At 45.0% G+C, this 18,844-nt stretch overlaps 1 protein-coding gene across 6 annotated transcripts in view; it reads left to right on the forward strand.

Moving 5' to 3' along the window:
- The first annotated feature begins 8,135 nt into the window (after window positions 1-8,135).
- LOC122390364 (broad-complex core protein isoforms 1/2/3/4/5-like) overlaps window positions 8,136-18,844 on the forward strand; it is a 145,507-nt gene continuing 134,798 nt past the window's right edge. For 2 of the 6 annotated variants that reach the window (XM_043383255.1, XM_043383251.1), the window contains exons 1-2: window positions 11,887-11,914; window positions 12,210-12,407. In XM_043383255.1, coding sequence (XP_043239190.1) covers window positions 12,222-12,407 — 186 coding nt within the window. In that variant the 5' untranslated portion in view covers window positions 11,887-11,914; window positions 12,210-12,221. Of the gene's footprint in view, window positions 8,151-11,806; window positions 11,915-12,209; window positions 12,408-18,844 lie in introns of those variants that run through there. The other 4 variants (XM_043383252.1, XM_043383254.1, XM_043383256.1 and 1 more) reach the window with 4 other exon arrangements.

The following is an 18,844-nucleotide window of genomic DNA, read 5'->3' on the forward strand; positions in this document are numbered from 1 at the left end:
AGCCAAGTTTGCGGCCAGGCTCAGAAACCACCATTTATCCTGGTCGCAACCCCCGCAGCTTTATGGTGTTCAAGAAATTTCTTCCCTTTACTTGCAGGGTGGGACCAGCGTGGTCCCTATCTCTTAACCATTACGGGAATCTGATGACGTCATCAGGCTTTCGAACGTCCGTTAAATGTTTGACTAAAACGTTTTGTAGCACGCGGTGGTATATGCTGCGTTGCGCGCAACAAATGCCGCACTTTTAAATAAAGTCGCTAGGAACAGCGGAGATCCCAAAAAGTAAACAAAAGTAAAAGTCTAATATCTTGAAAACCGGTGAATATTTTTCGGTGAAATTTGGTAGATATTCGTTTTCGCTCTTTCTGAACCGAGCGACATCACTTTCATGCCAATTCATAAACTTTTTTGAAGGTGGGAGGGTCCCTTTAACAAGCAATTTTAAAGTTCTTCACGTGGTTGTGTTGAGAAAAAAACGGCGCTACAAAACTGCTATCTCGGATTTTCGAAATTTTGGGATTTTGACCCCCAAAAGTAAAAAAAAAATGATTTTTTTAGAAAAACTAAATAAAATCCAATTTTTTCGAATTTCGAAAAAACGGAATACATGTGATAGTCCCTGCGCTCTTCGATATACATACCAAATTTTAGATCGATACCTCTTTTTGGCCAAGTTATAGCGAAAAAAACTGTTAAAAATTGATGACGTCAAATTTTTGAACTCAATTGTTAGCAATTCTAGACCTCGTAGCGCAAAACAGAGACCACCATTGAACTCCCCGTGACGAGCTGCATCGAATCGATACCCATTTCATGCAAAAATATCAACTTTGAAATTTGACCTAATTTGACCTGACCTTGACCTGACCTTAACCTGACCTTGACCAAAACGTGACCTAAGCTGGCCCAAAAGTCTGCCTGACCCACATTATCGCATTTGTCATGTAAAATGGACCATAAAACATGTATCACACCACACTTTCATATTGTGACCCCCAACAGTGACCTGACCTCTGTGACCTGACCTGGTATCAGTGACCTCAAATAGCAAAATATGTGTTTGAAGAACATTTCCCCATCGATGATTTTCAATGAAATGCATTTTGCTCGATTTTACAACGCATTTCTTGAAATGCCTCTAAACGGTGAAAATTCGACCTTTGACCTGACCTGTGACGTCATCGGTTTGACCGAGGTCAATGAAATTGGGTCACAAGGTAGTTCCCCGTTGGGGCTATCCAACGCCCTTAGCCGCTTGTCGCTATGTTGCGTGGTTCTCGAGATCTTGGGAGGGGGGGGGGGCAAAATGCTCCCCCCATCAGACCGCGTTGCTCGGCAGACCCCATCAGGGCGCGGGTTAACCCTCGGGTTAACCCGCGTAAAATGCATTTCATTGAAAATCATCGATGGGGTGTTCGTAAAACACATATTTTGCTATTTGACGTCACTGATGCCAGATCAGGTCACAGAGGTCAGGTCACTGAGGGTCACATATTAAAAATATCATTTGATGCATGTTTTATGGTCCATTTTATATGCCAAATGCGATTATGTGGGACAGGCAGCCCTTGGGGTCAGTTGAGATCATGTTTTGGTGAAGGTCAGGTCAAGGTCAGGTCAAATTAGGTCAAATTTCAAAGTTGATATTTTTGCATAAAATGGGTATGGATTCGATGCAGCTTGTCACGAGGAGTTCAATGGTGTTCTCCGTTTTGCGCTACGTGGTCTAGAATTGCTAAAAATTGAGTTCAAAAATTTGACATCAATTTTTAACCTTCGCCCTGGCAGGGGGGGTCGATGCGACCCCCCCTAAGGTTTTTCGAAGATAGCGTAAAAACGGCGGCGCGCAGCGCCGCCAAATTTGGCACAGCCTATAAGGCAACCTTTTTACATATGACCTGAAAATTTCAGGTCCGGGTGACCTTGGGTCAGGTCACCAGGTCAGAAAAACCGGTACAAGGTCATGGTCAAATTTCAATTTTCTTTTTGCACATGTCCAACTCACAGTTTTGGACTGATTTCCTTCAAACTTTCAGGATGTGCTAAGTTCACCGAGTTGTATAACATATAGTTCGGGTTTTTTGAGGTCACTGACCTGAGGTCAGTTAGGGGAGAGCGGGGCCAGTTGAAACACGGGGTCAGATGAAACATGGCTTTATTTTCAACAATATGCAACATATGGCGTTGCCGACACCACTGCGCATCCGCGCTCGACCACTTCCTTTGTCAACGGCGTTTGGGCGGCAAACGGACGGTAATTTTGATTTGACACTTGTTTTTGTGTTTTTGAGGGGCGTTTGGGAGAAATCGTTTTATGAATATTTTGTGATATCTCATATACCTTTGTTTGCTGAAAGAAGAACTCCTGGCTCCGGAATAACACCTTATTTGGCCCTTCATTCAGCATGATGCCGTCCCTCCAGCTCGTTTGACATGTGCTTTACGGCGCGTGCGAGATGGCGGGAGCGGATGGGGTCAATTGAAACGCTTCTCTGAGGGTCAGTTGAAATAGGGCCACAGGCCGTTTCAATGGACCCCGGTGACCTTTGCAATGATTATTGTTCAGGGGCTGTAAACATTAAAGGAAATAGTCCACCTTTGAAATGAGCTTTTAAACTGAAATAGTAGTTTAATAGAGCTCAATTTTTGACCCATTTTTCTCCAGCCTTTTGTTTGAAAGCACACTATAGACTGAGATATTTCTCATTTTTCTCATCCGCCCATTTTACCATAGTCTATGTACTTTATGTCACCTATTATGAGGAACTTTGCACTTTTAGCTTTCCAACGACCTATTGAATGTAGCATTTGGAAAAGTAAACCGGACAAAATATCTCCTTTAGAAAGTGGCCTTAAAGAGGAAAACATCCCATTGTTAAGGATAGGTGCAATTGACCCCATGGGCTGGTTCAATTGACCCTCGCATCGGGGTCATTTGAAACGGGCGTAGAGCTGTTTTATAAGCATGCGTTTGGCAGCAAAATATGTTTGAAACATAATTTTACATATCTTAAAATAAAGCCAAAAGAGCATGTGAGGATCGCCCATGATCGTAAATACAATACAATACAATACCTACAGCATATTTTTTCATGGCATTGTGCATTTTTCGATATGACAACTAGATCTCGCTGTGCATGTCAATATATAAAAAGTGGTTCAACTGGCCCCGCTCTCCCCTAGAGGTCATTACGTCGTAATGTTAAGCCTAAGGGAAAATACTAAATTCGGAAAATACTGGAGATATCCGCTTCGTTCTATCACTTTTGTGCTTTGAAACCACAGTACTTAACAGCAGGTCACTTGGTGCTTCTTTGTTTGGTGTACTTATCCATGGGTCAGGTCAAATGAGGTCAACTGAGGTCAAATGACGTTTTTGCCAATAACTTGGCACATAATGACGCTAGAGCTTAAAAAATGGTATCATTGTGTTCCTGGTGATCAGCCGAATCGAATGATATGCGATATGATGCAATTTGGTTAACTTGAACTTAATTTATTAATTTAAGTTTACTTAAAATTCAAGAAAAACTTTAAGTACACTTAAGCAAGCTAAAAAGTATATCATTCGACGCGCCTTGACGTGCTAAGTTCACTGTTGCTTTTCCTTTTGCTCTATCTTAATTAGATCAAAAGTTATAAGCGAAAAACTTTTGACCTGTTTTTAGCGAAATTTTTACATTTATACCCCCAAAACCCCCTAAATATTGACCTAAAGCAACCAAATTTGCACAGGGGCGAGAACTCCAGGGGGCCCACCTACCTACCAAATTTGGTGTTTCTAGGTGCCATAGGAGCCTAGAAATAGAAAGAGGGGTCGCATCGACCCCCCCTGCCAGGCCGTGTTATGAAAAATGCCCTGCCAGGGCCAGGGTTAACAGTTTTTTCGCTATAACTTGGCCAAAAAAAGAGGTATTGATCTAAAATTTGGTATGTATATCGAAAAGCGCAGGGACTATCACATATATTCCGGTTTTTTTCGAAATTCAAAAACAATTTTGATTTTTTTGAGTTTTTCTACAAAAAATAATTTTTTTGAGTTTTAGGGGTTAAAATCCCAAAATTTCGAATATCCGAGATCGCAGTTGTGTTGCGCCGTCTTTTCTCTACACAGCCATAGAGATCTTATATACATACAATTTTTCATACAATTTTAGCACAATTGGTTCAGCCGTTCTCGAGATCTGGAATCGACCCCTGCACGTGCGCACGTGCAGCAGCACCCCAACTGTGGCACATGGATATGCATTGCCTAGTGGGTGCCTACCTACATACCAACTTTCAGCGCAATGGGCCAAGTAGTTACCAAGATATTGCAACAATTGCAAAACTGACACCACTTCGTTTTGCACGTGGCACGTGCATAAGCGGTCACCCACATGCATCGAGAATAGTCCAATACTTGGTAGAAGGAATGAAGCTACCCTAGAAAAATCATCGAATGTAAATCGGTCAAGTGGTTGCTGAGATATAAGCCTCGCAAAAGCGTAACCACGGCCGGCCGGCCGCTCATACTCAGAAATTTCCGTTAATCTACGAAAGACTACGCTTGCTTCGCTCGCTACGTAATAATTTCTTCAGACTAACAATGCCTCAGCCATATTGGCACGCTACTGGCTGAAAATAAGTTGCTTAAAAAGACCCACTGAATCGCCACGATTTTAAGTGCATGTCATCTCTATGTATATAAGATCTCTATGTACACAGCCACCTAAAGAACTTTAAAATTGCTTGTTAACTGTAGAATTGGTGAGCGTTTCAAGATGTCATGTTTTTTGCTCATTTTTACTCGAACATGACCTCAGTTTGACCTCAATAACTCCTGACCCGAGGTGACCTGTGGCTTGAAATTTTGTGTGAAAGTGTCAAATTGATGCCCAGTAAGGTACCAAAATTTGGCGGCGCTGCGCGCCGCCGTTTTCTCGCTATTTAAGAAAAACCACAGGGGGGCCAAAATGGCCCCCCATCAGGGCGCGGGTTAAAAACGGCAGCGCTCCGCGTTGGTGTTTTTTTTTTAACCCTCGCCCGCACATGCAATTTTCCCATCCTAGAGCGCACATGGGGGGGGGGGGAGGGGTTGCCACCGCCCGCTAAGATAGAGCTTAGCGGTGAAGACCAAAAAGATTCTTTGGGAAGAGACGAATCCAATGATACTCAGTTTTACCATCTCAGGTCAGTCATTGACCTTCCAGGTCAGGTCAAGCTAAAAAATGTTGCTGTTTTGGGTCACCGTTGGATATCAAGTGCGCTGTTTATCATATACCGATGACGATGCTGTTTTCTGGTGCCAAGCCAGCTAAAACCTCTTTGTCACACTACCCGACCAGATTTTTGCTGCTGAGGTCATTTCAGGTCAAGTTAGGTCAAGGTCAATTATTTGTGTTTGTATGTCTGTGTGTGTCTGTGTGTATACTGATGTGTGCACCGATTGTTTTTGTGTCCATATTACATGAAATCATGATCTGAGAAGCTTTTACCAAAAATGCAGTAAAAAAACTTCACAAAAAGTAAATTCAGCTTGCTTAAAACGCAATCATCTTAGATGACCTAGGTTGACCTTGACCCTGACCTTGACACCTGTACATCGTCGAACAACATGTTCCATGATAGGTGGGAGGTAAGACTGGCAAAAAAGGCCGAAATCAAGGTGTCAAAAGCTCACAAGGCCCATGGCAAACGCAAGATGTTGAGAATTGGCCATATGGGTCATGACATGACCTGAAAAACAAGGTCATATCTCCGAAACCAAAAAACACAGAAACTTGAAATTTTCAGTGGACATAACAAAAGGATAGAGGAGCAGCTATACGAAAAATCAGCCTTCTAGCTCTAAAAATGTTGAGTGCAGAGCAGAAAGACTACCGGGTGGGGGGTGGCAACCCCCCCCCCATGTGCGGGGGAGGGTTAACTTACTTAAAAGCTTTTAGCTTTAACTTTACCAATGTCCAATAGGTACCAATGCGTTTGCGTACCAATACATACGTATTACGTATATATACCTATAGGCAATAGGCGTGGCATCATATTGGACCTTTCTCCCACCCCCCCCCCCCCCCGCTCAGCAACCGGACTGCAGGGGATCGGGCTGGCCATGAGTTCCCCCACCAGGGATGCGGAGCCGTGGAAATTTCAGACGGCTCCGACTCCGGCTCCGGCTCCGGGTGAAATGCCATGGCGGCTCCGGCTCCGGCTCCGGCTCCGAGTAAAATGGTCCGGCTCCGGCGGCTCCGGCTCCAATACTCAGTACCTACATATTAAATACGGGTGGCAGAAAAAAGAAGATGAGATTGGTACACGTTGCTTTTGCATTTGCATAACAAGGCTATTTTCATATTTTGAAAACCGCATGTTTTACTGCCTGGAACTGCAAGTCCAAGGCAGTTCGGTTTGGCGAGGCCTCAATAATTTTTTCCTCTTCAAAAAAAAAGGAGCCGGAGTCGTCCCCTTTTTGACAGCTCCGGCTCCGGCTCCGGCTCCGGGCTATATTGTTTCACGGCTTCGGGTCCGGCTCCGGGAAAAATATGCCGGCTCCGCCTCCGGCTCCAGCTCCGACTCCGGCTCCGCACCCCGGCCCTGCCTCAAACTGTAAGTCTGGATCCACATGGGATCCACCCTGGTGCCCTAGCTAATCGCTAACTAGAATCGGCGCACACAGATGTCGCGGTTTATATGTATATGCATAGATGTCGCAGCGGTCGCAGCTATAGCGACACACGCAGTGCAAATGGTAGCAGACAGCAGTAGTTACCCCTACCAAAGTAGTGGTTTTCTACCACAGATGCTCGTCGAGGTCGGAATTTCCAAATACGCGTTAAACCCAGGGTATAGCACACCAACGACGCGGAAAGTGCCCGTTTTACCTGGATGGGTTACATGGAAGGTGATATATTTTTTGAATATGGAATAAATAGATTATTCCATTCTGACTAGTAAAACCAAATTCATAAAGCAGTTATTTTTAAATTATATGAACCAGAAATAACATACTAACCATAGTTTAAAACCGTTTAAAACTTAGAATAAAGTTAGTTGAAAAGCCTATAGTTGATAATAAGATGGAAGGAATCTATGGAAGGCGGAAATGGCGCAGCTGTTTCATTCTTAAAATGTGTTCGCAAGCAGGATTTACGTGATGCTAGCGACATCTATTAATGTAATTGAAGACGCTCATTGGCTGATCGAGTCCGTGAGCAGTATCGCTAACTTACGCTAGTACAGGGTTTAGGCAATGTGCGCATGCGCAGGAACTAGTGCCCTCATGGAGGGGCTTTTGGTACCTCGGGCAGCGCCCAATGCTTTTTGGACCTGTTATGGCCTCCGCATCGAAAAACGCTAGATAAAAAGGTTGTAGAGGAAGCTTTAGGCTACCTTTCACTACAATAATATTGGCAATTTATCTTTTAGCTTACGTGTGGGGCTCACTTGAAAAAGGTCGATTTAACATGCAAACCCTATGGGGTAGTAGTTTTTGAGCGCCCATTTGGCCTAATGCTACCAACTGTTACTGGCTACCCCTGAACTCTGAAGTTAAACCGGAGTGCTGTTCACGGACACCTGCGGTAACTGCGGTAGCTGCGGTGCGTATTTACAAATTGCAACCGAGCTCCGCCGTGGGGTAAGGTGGGCAGGGGTTTTCGCACTACGGCTGCGGTTGAACTACCGTCTGTGGTAGAAACTTCAGGATGATGGCGCGTTTCATACGAAATCTGGCGCAATGTTTATTTGCTTCTGAACTTGAATTGTTATTGCTGTGAACTCTTGAAGTGGGAGTGTTTCAATAGCAATTTGTGGATTATTTGGGTTTCTTGATATAAAAATCGAATAATATTATGAAACATTGTGTGGAAACTGCAAATACTGATATAATCAATTGCTTGGTTTGGGAATTGATACACATTTTGTAGAGCTTTGTCTGGCAAATGGTGTAACAAACTTCAAGCCTATCATGATCTGAAGCTGTTGTAACAAATCAAAATTGCTTTGATGTTCCATAGTACCTTGTTGGAAAGACTGGAGCATGGTTCAAGATGATGTGTAAAAATTCAAGATTTGTGCAAAAGCTTATGACTGAAGAGCGAAAACAGTTCTATATGATGGCTCAATCAAACGTGGAAATGGACGATAAAAGTAGAGTTTCAACATTCCAGCATGTGAGAATAACTTCAGAACTTCATAGTTCTTGTAGCATTGCATTCTTCTTTTGTACAGTTCCAGGTTTTGTTAGGGTATTTCAATTTCAATGTGTCAGTTACTCGGTTGAGATATAGGTGGATTGCGGACAAAATTTAGAATCATTGCATGGTAGATAGGTACTTGTTCGGTAAAAAGGTATGTGATGAATGCCACGAGAAAGTTTTTTATGATTAAATATATGTTCATTGTTGTACCTACAAAAATGCAAGCTTACCTAGCACCTAGTTATTGAATCAAATCAAAAGTATTTGCTATGAATGTAAAAATGTACCTGCAAAGTATGTCAATAAATTTCTGTGATGTTGACCAGAGAGCTGTATCATCTGGGCATTTATGTTGCTTCTTACATTAGGTGTTAAGCATAGTAATTATGGATGAACTTTGTGCCAATATCTTCAATTCACAGTGCATGTAGCATGTCTACAACCCTCACTGATCCTGCTATAGCTATAGCCATTTGACTCCAGCAAGACCAAGGGCATGAACTTCACAGTTGCACAACCCTTTTCATGTACCGCCAGTCACTTTTTTTCCTTAAGGTGCACATGGCAGTGTACACAATAATGCGCAGAGGGCCTACACAAAAACAACATGATTAGTGTGCACTATGATGCACAGCATTGTACCCTGATTATTTGAATATTCTGATCACTCAACAGTCAGGAGACCATTTTTGAATGTCACATTTATTATACATCACTTGTCAAACAAGAGCATGATGACACACATTTTGACAAGCAATCATGGTAATATTCCAATAAGTTTGACACCTCCCTGGGCGTCATTTTCCAGGAAGGTACCTCTGCAGGTGTTGTGGTAGGTTAGGTTGAATTGGGTTAAGTTAGGTGAAGTAAGGCGGTTAGGATCAGGTCAGACCGTAAGACCTGGTCAGGTTGATTTTAATCTTTCATTCTAATTTGACATAGATGCCTATTACCTATGTTTTTGCTCCAGACTGAACTTCATTAGGTAATGAGTTCATTTTGTTTTGTTTTTTATCTGTCTTGTTTTGTGTTTTTGTCCCTTATGTTTTGCCCCATAGGCAAGGGTGGAGCTTTTCCAGGGAAGGTGGTGCTGGTGGGGCAAAAAGCTGTCAAACCTGCAATGTTCGGTTGTTAAGTTAGATTATGGGCAACACTGAATCAATTCTTTTAATTACAGAATTAACATTTTGAGTTACACAGACATTTCAAAGCTCCTCAATGCGAACAACATAGTGGTTTGCTAAGCAACGAAGTTCTGCAAATAAGCAAAAGTTGGAGGGGCAGAACGCTATTTTTTCTCTGACAGCTTCGTAACATGTTACGAAGGCACTAAAACTACTTCAGTACAGGGTGTAACGAAATTATCCGATTCCGGACATCTATTTTTTCGCCATATCTGTTTGCATAGTTTTCTAATCCTTTCTGATGTTAGAAGTGGGAATATTGGATGAATACGTGCCTCTGCTATCGGTTTTCAACTCAGCAGTGACCTGACCTTGTCATGTGACTGTTGCTCTGAGTAGGAGTCGATTCACAGACGGGTTCACATGGTAGTTTTCGTCCAAGGCAGTTGCGAGAAAGGGATACAATCTCTCCTTTCGTGGTAAAATTGCATGGCGGCATCCACGGCGGCATGAGCCAGAAGCTGGTCTGCCAGCAGCTGGACATCAGCAGCAGCCAATTGCACATCTGCCTGAGGTGTAATAAGCTGGGACTTCGGTGGCAGACTCAGCCCGGTCGCGACCACAAAAGCCGCCCTTTGTCAAATGGTGAGGAGAGTCATCAAGATAGCGGCAAGGAAACGGCACCAATCAATCCGCAAATTGACTCGAATTCTTACCAAGTCAGATAATGAGAGATCCCATATCATGGTTTACCGCTACCCGCCCTTTAACTTGGTTCTAGTGCCCTTCAAACTGAAAAAGACAACGAAACTGACGGGAAAACAACCAGTTCACCACCTTTCGCCTCACGCCAGATCGCGTCCACTGGTTGAAGAATGATAAGGGTGAGGTGGTCTGGTTGGATGGGTAGCCGTTCGAGCTGTATTATCCTTTGAACCGTCAAATCGGCCATGTATGGGCGGCCAGCCGCTCGAACTTGCTGGCCTTCGCCGCCGTCAAACATCCGGACAATATCCAGAACTGGAGCATGTTCAGCTGCCTAGCGATCCTCCAATAGGACATAGTGTCACATAATACCGCCATCAACGTAAGTATTACCGGAGAAACATACTGGCCAATGAATAGTGGGAGGCGCTCAACCAGACGGTATAGGAGGGCTCGGTTTCTGAACGCGCACTGATGCCTGATTCGCTGTCTTCATGCGGGGCGGCGCGCTACTTAAAAGTCCCTAAAAGAACGGGAAGTGATGCCGATAGAACCTTCAATCATTCTGGGCTAACGCTTATGACTTGGAAAAAGTCGCGATCCCAATTCAATCGAAAACCTGTGGGCTCTTGTTCAGCAGGTGACTGAAGAGACGCCCGCCACAAGCACCGCCCAACCGCAGACACAGGTTGAGACGGCGTTGGTCCGCATCAAAACCAGTGTGCTGGAGAATCCATTGGCTGAAATGCTCCAAAACATTCGCCACTGTGTTTTTATGAAAGGTGGCTACATGCTCAGTCAAAATAAAAAGTACCACAATGTTTTGCTTTTTAATTACAGCGGGAAGAAAGATGTCCGGATAATTTCGTTACACCCCCTGTAATGTTCAAATGGTTGCTAAATTCGAAATCAGCTCCAAAAACTAGCCTAGAAACATGCTAAACTCGAAAAAGTGAACCGAGGTCATCAAAGGTCATTGAGCTGACCTGACCTTCATGTGACACCCACCCTAATGCATGGGACCAGCATCATATCACATGTTTCAACGCTTGAAACCACGTAAAGACTGCAAACGCGCGGCTAATGCGAGCCGACATACGCCGAATCGCGATTCGGGCCCAACATGGTCTCGAGAAATAGGTCACAAATCAAAGGTCATTTGGGTCAGGGTCATGAAATTTTCAGGGTAGGAGTAAAATTGATAAAATCGGGGGTATTGAAAGTTTCGTCGCGATCGGACGGTTTTTACGCGAGTTACTCACGAAAAACCGATGGGGTCCGCTCAACGCCTCCCCCTATACGGGCGAGGAAAAAGCGCAACCAAAAAGGCAAAAATATGCACATGCGATAACCTATACTGCGAAAAAAGGTGCATCATTTTTTAACGTCGCCGACAAATTGTAATTACCCCAAGCTCAGGCAAATGTATGGTAGAAAATACCCCAACTGAAATATACTACGGCGGAAATAAAATACCCTACGGCGGAGCTCGGTTGCAATTTGTAAATACGCAGCTGCGGTAGATCGCAGGCTGTAAGTCCCGCCCACTTGTGCGTACGTCATCACGCGTTCGTCTGAGGCGGCCGTGTCAATTTTCCGCCCAAGTTACACGAATGCGCAACTGCCGCGCCACTTTGCATGACAAATGGTTCCTGCGGCCGCTGCGGTCGGATCGTTTCGACCGCAGGAGACGCAGGCGACCGCAGCCGGCCGCAGCCGTATGACGTCACACCACCCGCCCCATCCCCACTTTCTGTGACGTCATTACCCGGCTGACCGCCGAGCCGCAGCTACCGCAGCTACCGCAGGTGCCCGTGAACAGCACTCGGTGGTGGTCGAGGAGAGAATCTCTTATACGGCCTTGGATAAAATCACAGAATTCTAGGAGAAAAGGAGTTCTATAGCCTTGTAATATACTGCCTTGGCCTTGGATCGACAGGAGGAAATCGTTGTGAAGTTTGGCTGAATTGCTATTGGCTAAGATTCTGGCTGATTGGCTGATTTCCTCTAATGCTTGTCCAGCTGGGCCTTGAACTGGTTGGCAGACTTGCTCAATTTAAATTTTAAATACATGATGCACTCCATGTCAGAGCTTTGGTTGGCACTTTTACCTTACCGATGTTTCATGTGATATAAAACTGGGAAGATGGATGAGCAGCAGGGTTTTTTGTCTCCAATTGATTAACATTGGGTTTAATTTCAGACAACGTTGAAGATGAGTGAGCAGCAGGAGTTTTGTCTGCGCTGGAATGACTTCCACAGTAGCTTCCACCTGTCGCTGGAGGCGCTGCGCGGAGATGAGTCCTTCACCGACGTGACTTTGTCCTGCTCTGGCCGGCTGATGCGCGCGCACAGAGTCATCCTCTCAGCCTGCTCAGTTCACTTCAAGGAGATCCTTCGGGTGAGAGTTGTCCTGGCGACTCGGGTGGGCACCCTCAGATAGGACTGGTGCATGGGTGCTGTCCGCAGGGAGCAGGCCATCTTCTCCCGAGTCCATGGAGTGGAAGACGGTGTTTTTTACGGCAAACAAAAACTTGGACGGTAAATGCAATTTTTTGCCTGTTGCCGGTATAAACAGGGCGCTGTTCAGTCACAGTTTTTTATCAGCAGGCTGTGAGAATGCTGCTACTTTTTGGCTCCTCACTGGTCGAACTCAAGTCATCTATTCGTTAGACCAATGAGAGGCCAAGAAGCTCCAGCAATAACTTCCTTATATGGAGAAAACAGACAGCACACTGATATAAAAACAGCGACCAAACAGAGCTCCGGTTTTGAACTGGTATTCACTGACAATAAGTTGAGAGAAAACCAAAGACAATGACAATGATAATGCCATTTCAAGGCATGCATTTAGGCAGAAGACTTTTAAGATGATTCAGTAAAAGTTATATGGGTATTCCATGCAAAATAAACCGTAACTTCTCAATTTTTTTCTTTTTTGACAACACTGAGTCTGAATGAATTTTCTGTGAATTGCTGAGGACATGGATAAGATGCGTACAATTTATGGAAAAATAAAACGTAATACCGTAAAATCGGGTGTTAAGGGACAGCAGGGTGCTAAGGGACAGTTGCGTGCAGGGGCCCGGGAACGATTTTCAAGTTGAGGGGGCGAGCCTAAAATGCCTGACATGATACATATGAAACAGTGGCGTAGCTAGGGGCCCAAGGGGACACGTACCCCCACCCCCCACCGGCTTCCAGGGGACCATCGGGTCTGAGGGGCCCTGCGGCGCCATTTGACCGCTGAGGGTTAACGATGGCCATATTTCGACTCAGAAGGGCCCCATGGGGCTCGTTAGAACACCTCATAGGCCCCCAAATAGCCACACTAAGATCTCCATAAGGGCCTCTTGCGGCTTTTAAGGGCCTCTCGTGGTCTCCAAAGGCCCATATACTGGCCTCTGAGAGTTCTTACCGGCCTATGAGGGGCCAGTTCTAGGGGCATTTCCCGCCTGTGACGATCCTACACTTACTTTTCTAAGGGCCCCATAAGGGCAACTGTGGGGGCCCTCATCGGCACAGACGGCACCTATGAGTAGTAAAGTAATCTTGCCTATGAGGGCCCACACCAGTGTCTCTGAGGGTTTCACCCCCCCCAACTCTGAGTGCCTACACCAGTGCCTATTAAAGCCCTATATCGGCTTAGGACCCAACACCTGCGCAGCTAAAGGTCACCCAATGGTGACTTTTGAGGGCCCCACACCGGTTACTCTGAGGGCCCCACCGCCCACCGGCGTCTGACAGTACCATGCCGGTCTCTAAGGACCCCACAGGACTTCTTCTGACGGCCTGAGGGGTAAGGGCTCCTTGCCGTTCTCTGAGAACCCCCTGCCGGCTTGTAAAGGGTTTGCGTCATCAGCTCTAAAGGCCCCACACCCGTCTGTAACGGCTCCACACCAGCGTCTATGAGGGCCCACAGCAACGCCTGTAAGGGCCCTCACCGGCACCTCTGAGAGAATCACATTAGCACCTCTGAGCGCCCACGGCCACACCGGCACCTGTATGACGGCCCCACACCAGTGCCTCTAAAGGCCCCTTACTGGCGGCTCTGAGTGCCCTACGCCAGTGATTCTGAGGGTGCACGTTATGTATTTCTCCAAGTTGACTCAAAATGGTCCAATATAAAATCTGGCCTTCCAAACTTATGGCCAAGGTCAGGCCCAAACCAAAGCGGGGCTGACAATAGCAGATGTTGTCAAATCGATATTACTGTGTCAGCAGAAACCATTCAAATGGCAAGGAAAATGCCGTATGTTGATGTTTAGATGTATAAGGGAAACAAGTAGGAAAGAAGTGCGGAAAAGGGAGAAAGGATCCTTTCTCGTTGCATCAATGTTGAGGGGGCGCCGCCCCCTCGGCTCTCAAGTTGGGGGGGGCAAGCGCCCCCGCTGCCCCCCCCCCCTGTTCCCGGGTCTATGGTTGCGTGGGAAAAACTTTGAGTCATTAAGTTCCTAATTTGAGGTTAAGTTGCCGTACAACGGTAATCAGCTAGCTATCCTCAACAATGGATACACATCAGAATGGTTTGAACCCAAGCGAGGCATCATGCAGGGGTGCCCGATCTCTGGCATGCTTTTCAATTTGGCTGTAGAGCTCCTTGCCATCAAGCTCAAACAGATGGTAACTATCCGTGGGATAACTATTAAAGGGACCCTCCCACCTTCAAAAAAGTTAATGAATTGGCACGAAAGTGATGTCGCTCGGTTCAGAAAGAGCGAAAACGAATATCTACCAAATTTCATCGAAAAATATTCACCGGTTTTCAAGATATTAGACTTTTACTTTTGTTTACTTTTTGGGATCTCCGCTGTTCCTAGCGACTTTATTTGAAAGTGCGGCATTTGTTGCGCGCAAAGCAGCATATACCACCGCGTGCTACCAAACGTTTTAGTAAAAGATTTAAAAATCGTTAGATCTCCGCTGACGTCACAAATTCTAAGGGGGCATACCAATGCACTAGCCCCTTAGAATCCGAAAACTGCAAGTTTGAAATTCCATATCTCCTAATTAAAGCATTTGTCGATGTTGTGAGTGCCCAAACCGGTATTTGCAGGCCATGGCCACCAATTTGGCTATCTCAGCTCAAAACTAATGTTAAGGTGGGAGTGTCCCTTTAACAACCTTGAGATTTAACCCTCGCCCGTAAACGGCGATCTGCCACCTTCGCCCATGCAGGGGGGGGGTTGGTGCGACCCCCCCCCCCTTGGCGTTTGAAAACGGAGCGTCGTAGAGCTTAGCGGAAAAGACCAACGGATTGCTCTCGCCGAGATCTCGCGATTGGTGGTATATTTGTTGGTCCTAGGTCAACATTTGACCTACTTTTGACCGGTCAAAGGTCAAATTTTCGGAAAAATAGACTTTTTTCAACTTTCGGCGGCGATTGCGGCAAAACGGTGGGAGATATCGACTTGAAACCTTCACTATCGTGTTCCTGGATCAATTCTCTATCGTTTGGTATGTATTTCGTTTCCCTAGCTCTAAAAATGGCGCGTTGGGAGCGCCGGAAGTCGGCAAGGTCACAGTCGGCGGCAGAAATTCGAAAAACCAAAATTTAAATTTTTGAAATCTGATTGTATTTTTGGATTTGGGAGGTCCATTTGCTCCCTATATAAGCTAATATTGCTGCATATTCCCATTGAGGTGACAAGAATTAGCAAAATAGTGGTTCGGGCGCTTTTCAAAAATAGTACCGGACGCTGTTCCTCTTGTGACGTCATAGCTCCGTGACCTGACCTGACCCGGTCAAGTTTCTTATACCATATGATAGCCAATACTTGCCCCAACATGCATGGGAAGTTTCATCACGATCCATCAACCGATGTCCGTACCATCGGCAGGAAACCTCGGGCGTTGGCACTCAGTTTGTGAAAATCCGGCCGGAGGCTGTTCCCTTTGTGACGTCATAACTCCGTGACCTGACATGACCCGGTCAAATTTTTTTTTATCAAAAGATGCGCAAGGTTTGCCCCATAAGGTACCCAAAATTTGGCGGCGCTGCGCGCCGCCGTTTTTGCACTATTTCCGAAAAGCCTCAGGGGGGGGGGGTTGCACCAACCCCCCCCCCTACATGGGCGAGGGTTAAATATCGCAATACGCAGACGATGCTACGGTCTTCATCGAGGATAAAAATTCTGTAGAAGTGTTAGTTGAGCAACTAAAAGAATTCGGGGATGTGTCTGGACTCGAACTAAATGTTAGTACCTAAGTCTAAATTGATGTGGCTACGAAAGGAACGTCATAAAAGGGAAAGCATTTGTGGTATGCCGTCGACAGACAAAGTAAAATTTTTAGGAATATGGTTTAGCAGTTCTGAATGCTGTGTCAGACAGAATCTTGATCCCATATTCAACCGAATCCAAAGCACAATGAATAGATGGTCTCAAAGGGATCTAAGCTTGAAACAAAAAATTACAGTGTGCAAAACCTTGTTGATTTCTAAATTGATATATATATATATATATATATATATATATATATATATATATATATATATATATATATATATATATATATTATCTTCTGTTTGAGTATTCCTGAAACGGACCTCAAGTCTATTCAACCATTAATCATGAAGTTCGTGTGGCGTGGTCGCCCACCAAAAGTTAAAATGAAAGTTTTGTGTCAAGGTGTTGCCGAAGGTGGACTAGGCGCACCTAACGTTCAGGCTTTGTGTGCAAGCTTGCAGATTAGCTGGATTAGACGCTTGATAAAAGGCAATGCAAGGTGGGCACATCTGCTTAAGGCGAGGTGCCACCCATATCGACACCTTTTTTTTAAACCCCACATTTGTTCTCCCGTGAAGTTCAGACAAGTTGTTTAGAAACCTTCAAAAAAGGTACAGTCACTCGATTTTTTTTCAAGTTTGTCTGTCTTGGCAGATCAAGCAATGCCAGAGCAAGCTTACGAACACACAAATTTGATCAGGATCGGACGATTGGACACTTCTAAAAAGAGATCTTTCGTGCTTCCCGGAAATTCACCGGAGAACAGATGTGGGGTTTAAAAAAAGGTGTCGATATAATGTTGAAGATCTTTTGAGGAGTAGATATGCTAAAGAGGATCTTCTGAAATTTGGAATGAATGAATATTATGTTGGCATGCTGCTTGAATACCGTAAGCTGTACGAATCTGCCCCTTCTACGTCAATACGAATGTTGGAAGAAGCAGTATGGTTTAACTGTTCCATTAAAGTAAATAAGAGGTCCATTTTTGACAGGACAATGTACTCGAAATACAAAACACCACATAAACTAGTAGGTGTACAGGGAAAATGAATGCATAGGTGTATTGACACATGTATTGCACATGTTTCCTGAAAAACCTATACAAATCCACCCATTCATTCACCATCCTCTTCCTCTTTTCGGGACACATGCTTATTTTGAGGTGGATGTGGGGTGCTAAGGGACAGGGAAGAAAAAATATCTAAATATAATTTCATAAAGTTTTTTTTCAGTGGGCATGGAAAAAAACAAATTCCACCTAAAATGCTGGCAAGTTCATGCTTTTATCTCTAACACCTCTTAACCCTATTCCTGGCGGGCTCCGCCGGGACAAGAAACTGGCGGGGGGGGGGGGCGATTCGGCCCCCCCTTCAGATCTCAAAAACTACACATCGCAGCGACAAACGGCGAACGGCGTTTGATAGGTCGTTTAAAGATCTACAACTTTTACATATAACATTTTCAGGTCAGGTCAATATTGAGGTCACCAGAGGTCATCAACGATAAAATGTTTTGGAATTAGTTACCTATATAACTTTTAAACTAAGAAACATAGAGACATGAAACCAATACATTTTTTGTTGCTCTCGCCGAGGCGATGCGAAATAAGTATGTGATGACCTTCACAGGTCAAATTGAAATTTGACCTGAGGTCAAGGTCAGGTCATTCATCAATGAGGTTGTGGGGTATGGTCATGCTGCATACCAAACGACGCGCCTTGACCAGACGAGCAGTTTGGTACCACTTACAAGTCTTTAGCACCATCATGTCGTGATTTATTGACAGAAAAACGATTTATGACGTCACATGACCTCAGATGACCTTTGCCGGTGCCCCTGTCAATTAGCGGCACCAGGATCATCACTGATGAGATAATCTTCCATAATACTGAAAGAATTGGGTGGTTTTGACTCGTTTACACGAAGCAGGAGGCGTTTCAATATTTTCCCATAGGCTTGCAATGTAAAGGTCACGAGTCTGGCCTGACCTCAGGTCACAGATATGAAAATTCTGAGATATACAAATTGCACATACTGGTACCCTAACTAAAGCCTGAAGAGAAGAAATTGATCGGTCAAAAACTCTAGCTCTTGCGTGATTGCAAACTTTTCTGAGGTAGGGTCACCAAACCACCTCTGGTGACCTGACCTGAGGTCAGATCAACTCAAAATTTTCAGAAATGTTGCGTAAAAGCCTTTTAGGAAAAGTCAGAAAATTTGAGCTTCCTAGCTCAAAGCGTTTGGGAGAAATAACCAAAAAACCTCAGGGGGGGGGGGCTCCTGAGGCCCCCCCGCCAGGAATAGGGCTAAGTTATATTACAAAACACCTCAAAACTCACTTAACTCGCTTTTACAATGATGGGTCAAACTGATGTAGTTAAATGTAGACCTTATCCACCAGGTCCTTCCCGTGACCTAGTGGATAAGGCGTCCGTCTCCTAACTCGGTGGCAGCGAGTTCGCGGCCGGGAAGCTCCACGTCGTTTGACCCGTGTTCCTATATTAAGCCAGCTGGCAACTGGCGAGAGAGGGCCACGCTAGACCCGGGAGGACCGTGCCGCCATCTAACTGCGGCACGTTAAACTTTCGATCCAAATTATCACCGGTGAACC

The sequence above is a fragment of the Amphibalanus amphitrite genome, unplaced genomic scaffold (genome assembly GCF_019059575.1).
Source record: "Amphibalanus amphitrite isolate SeventyFive unplaced genomic scaffold, NRLGWU_Aamphi_draft 000393F_arrow, whole genome shotgun sequence".
Classification (NCBI taxonomy): domain Eukaryota; kingdom Metazoa; phylum Arthropoda; class Thecostraca; order Balanomorpha; family Balanidae; genus Amphibalanus; species Amphibalanus amphitrite.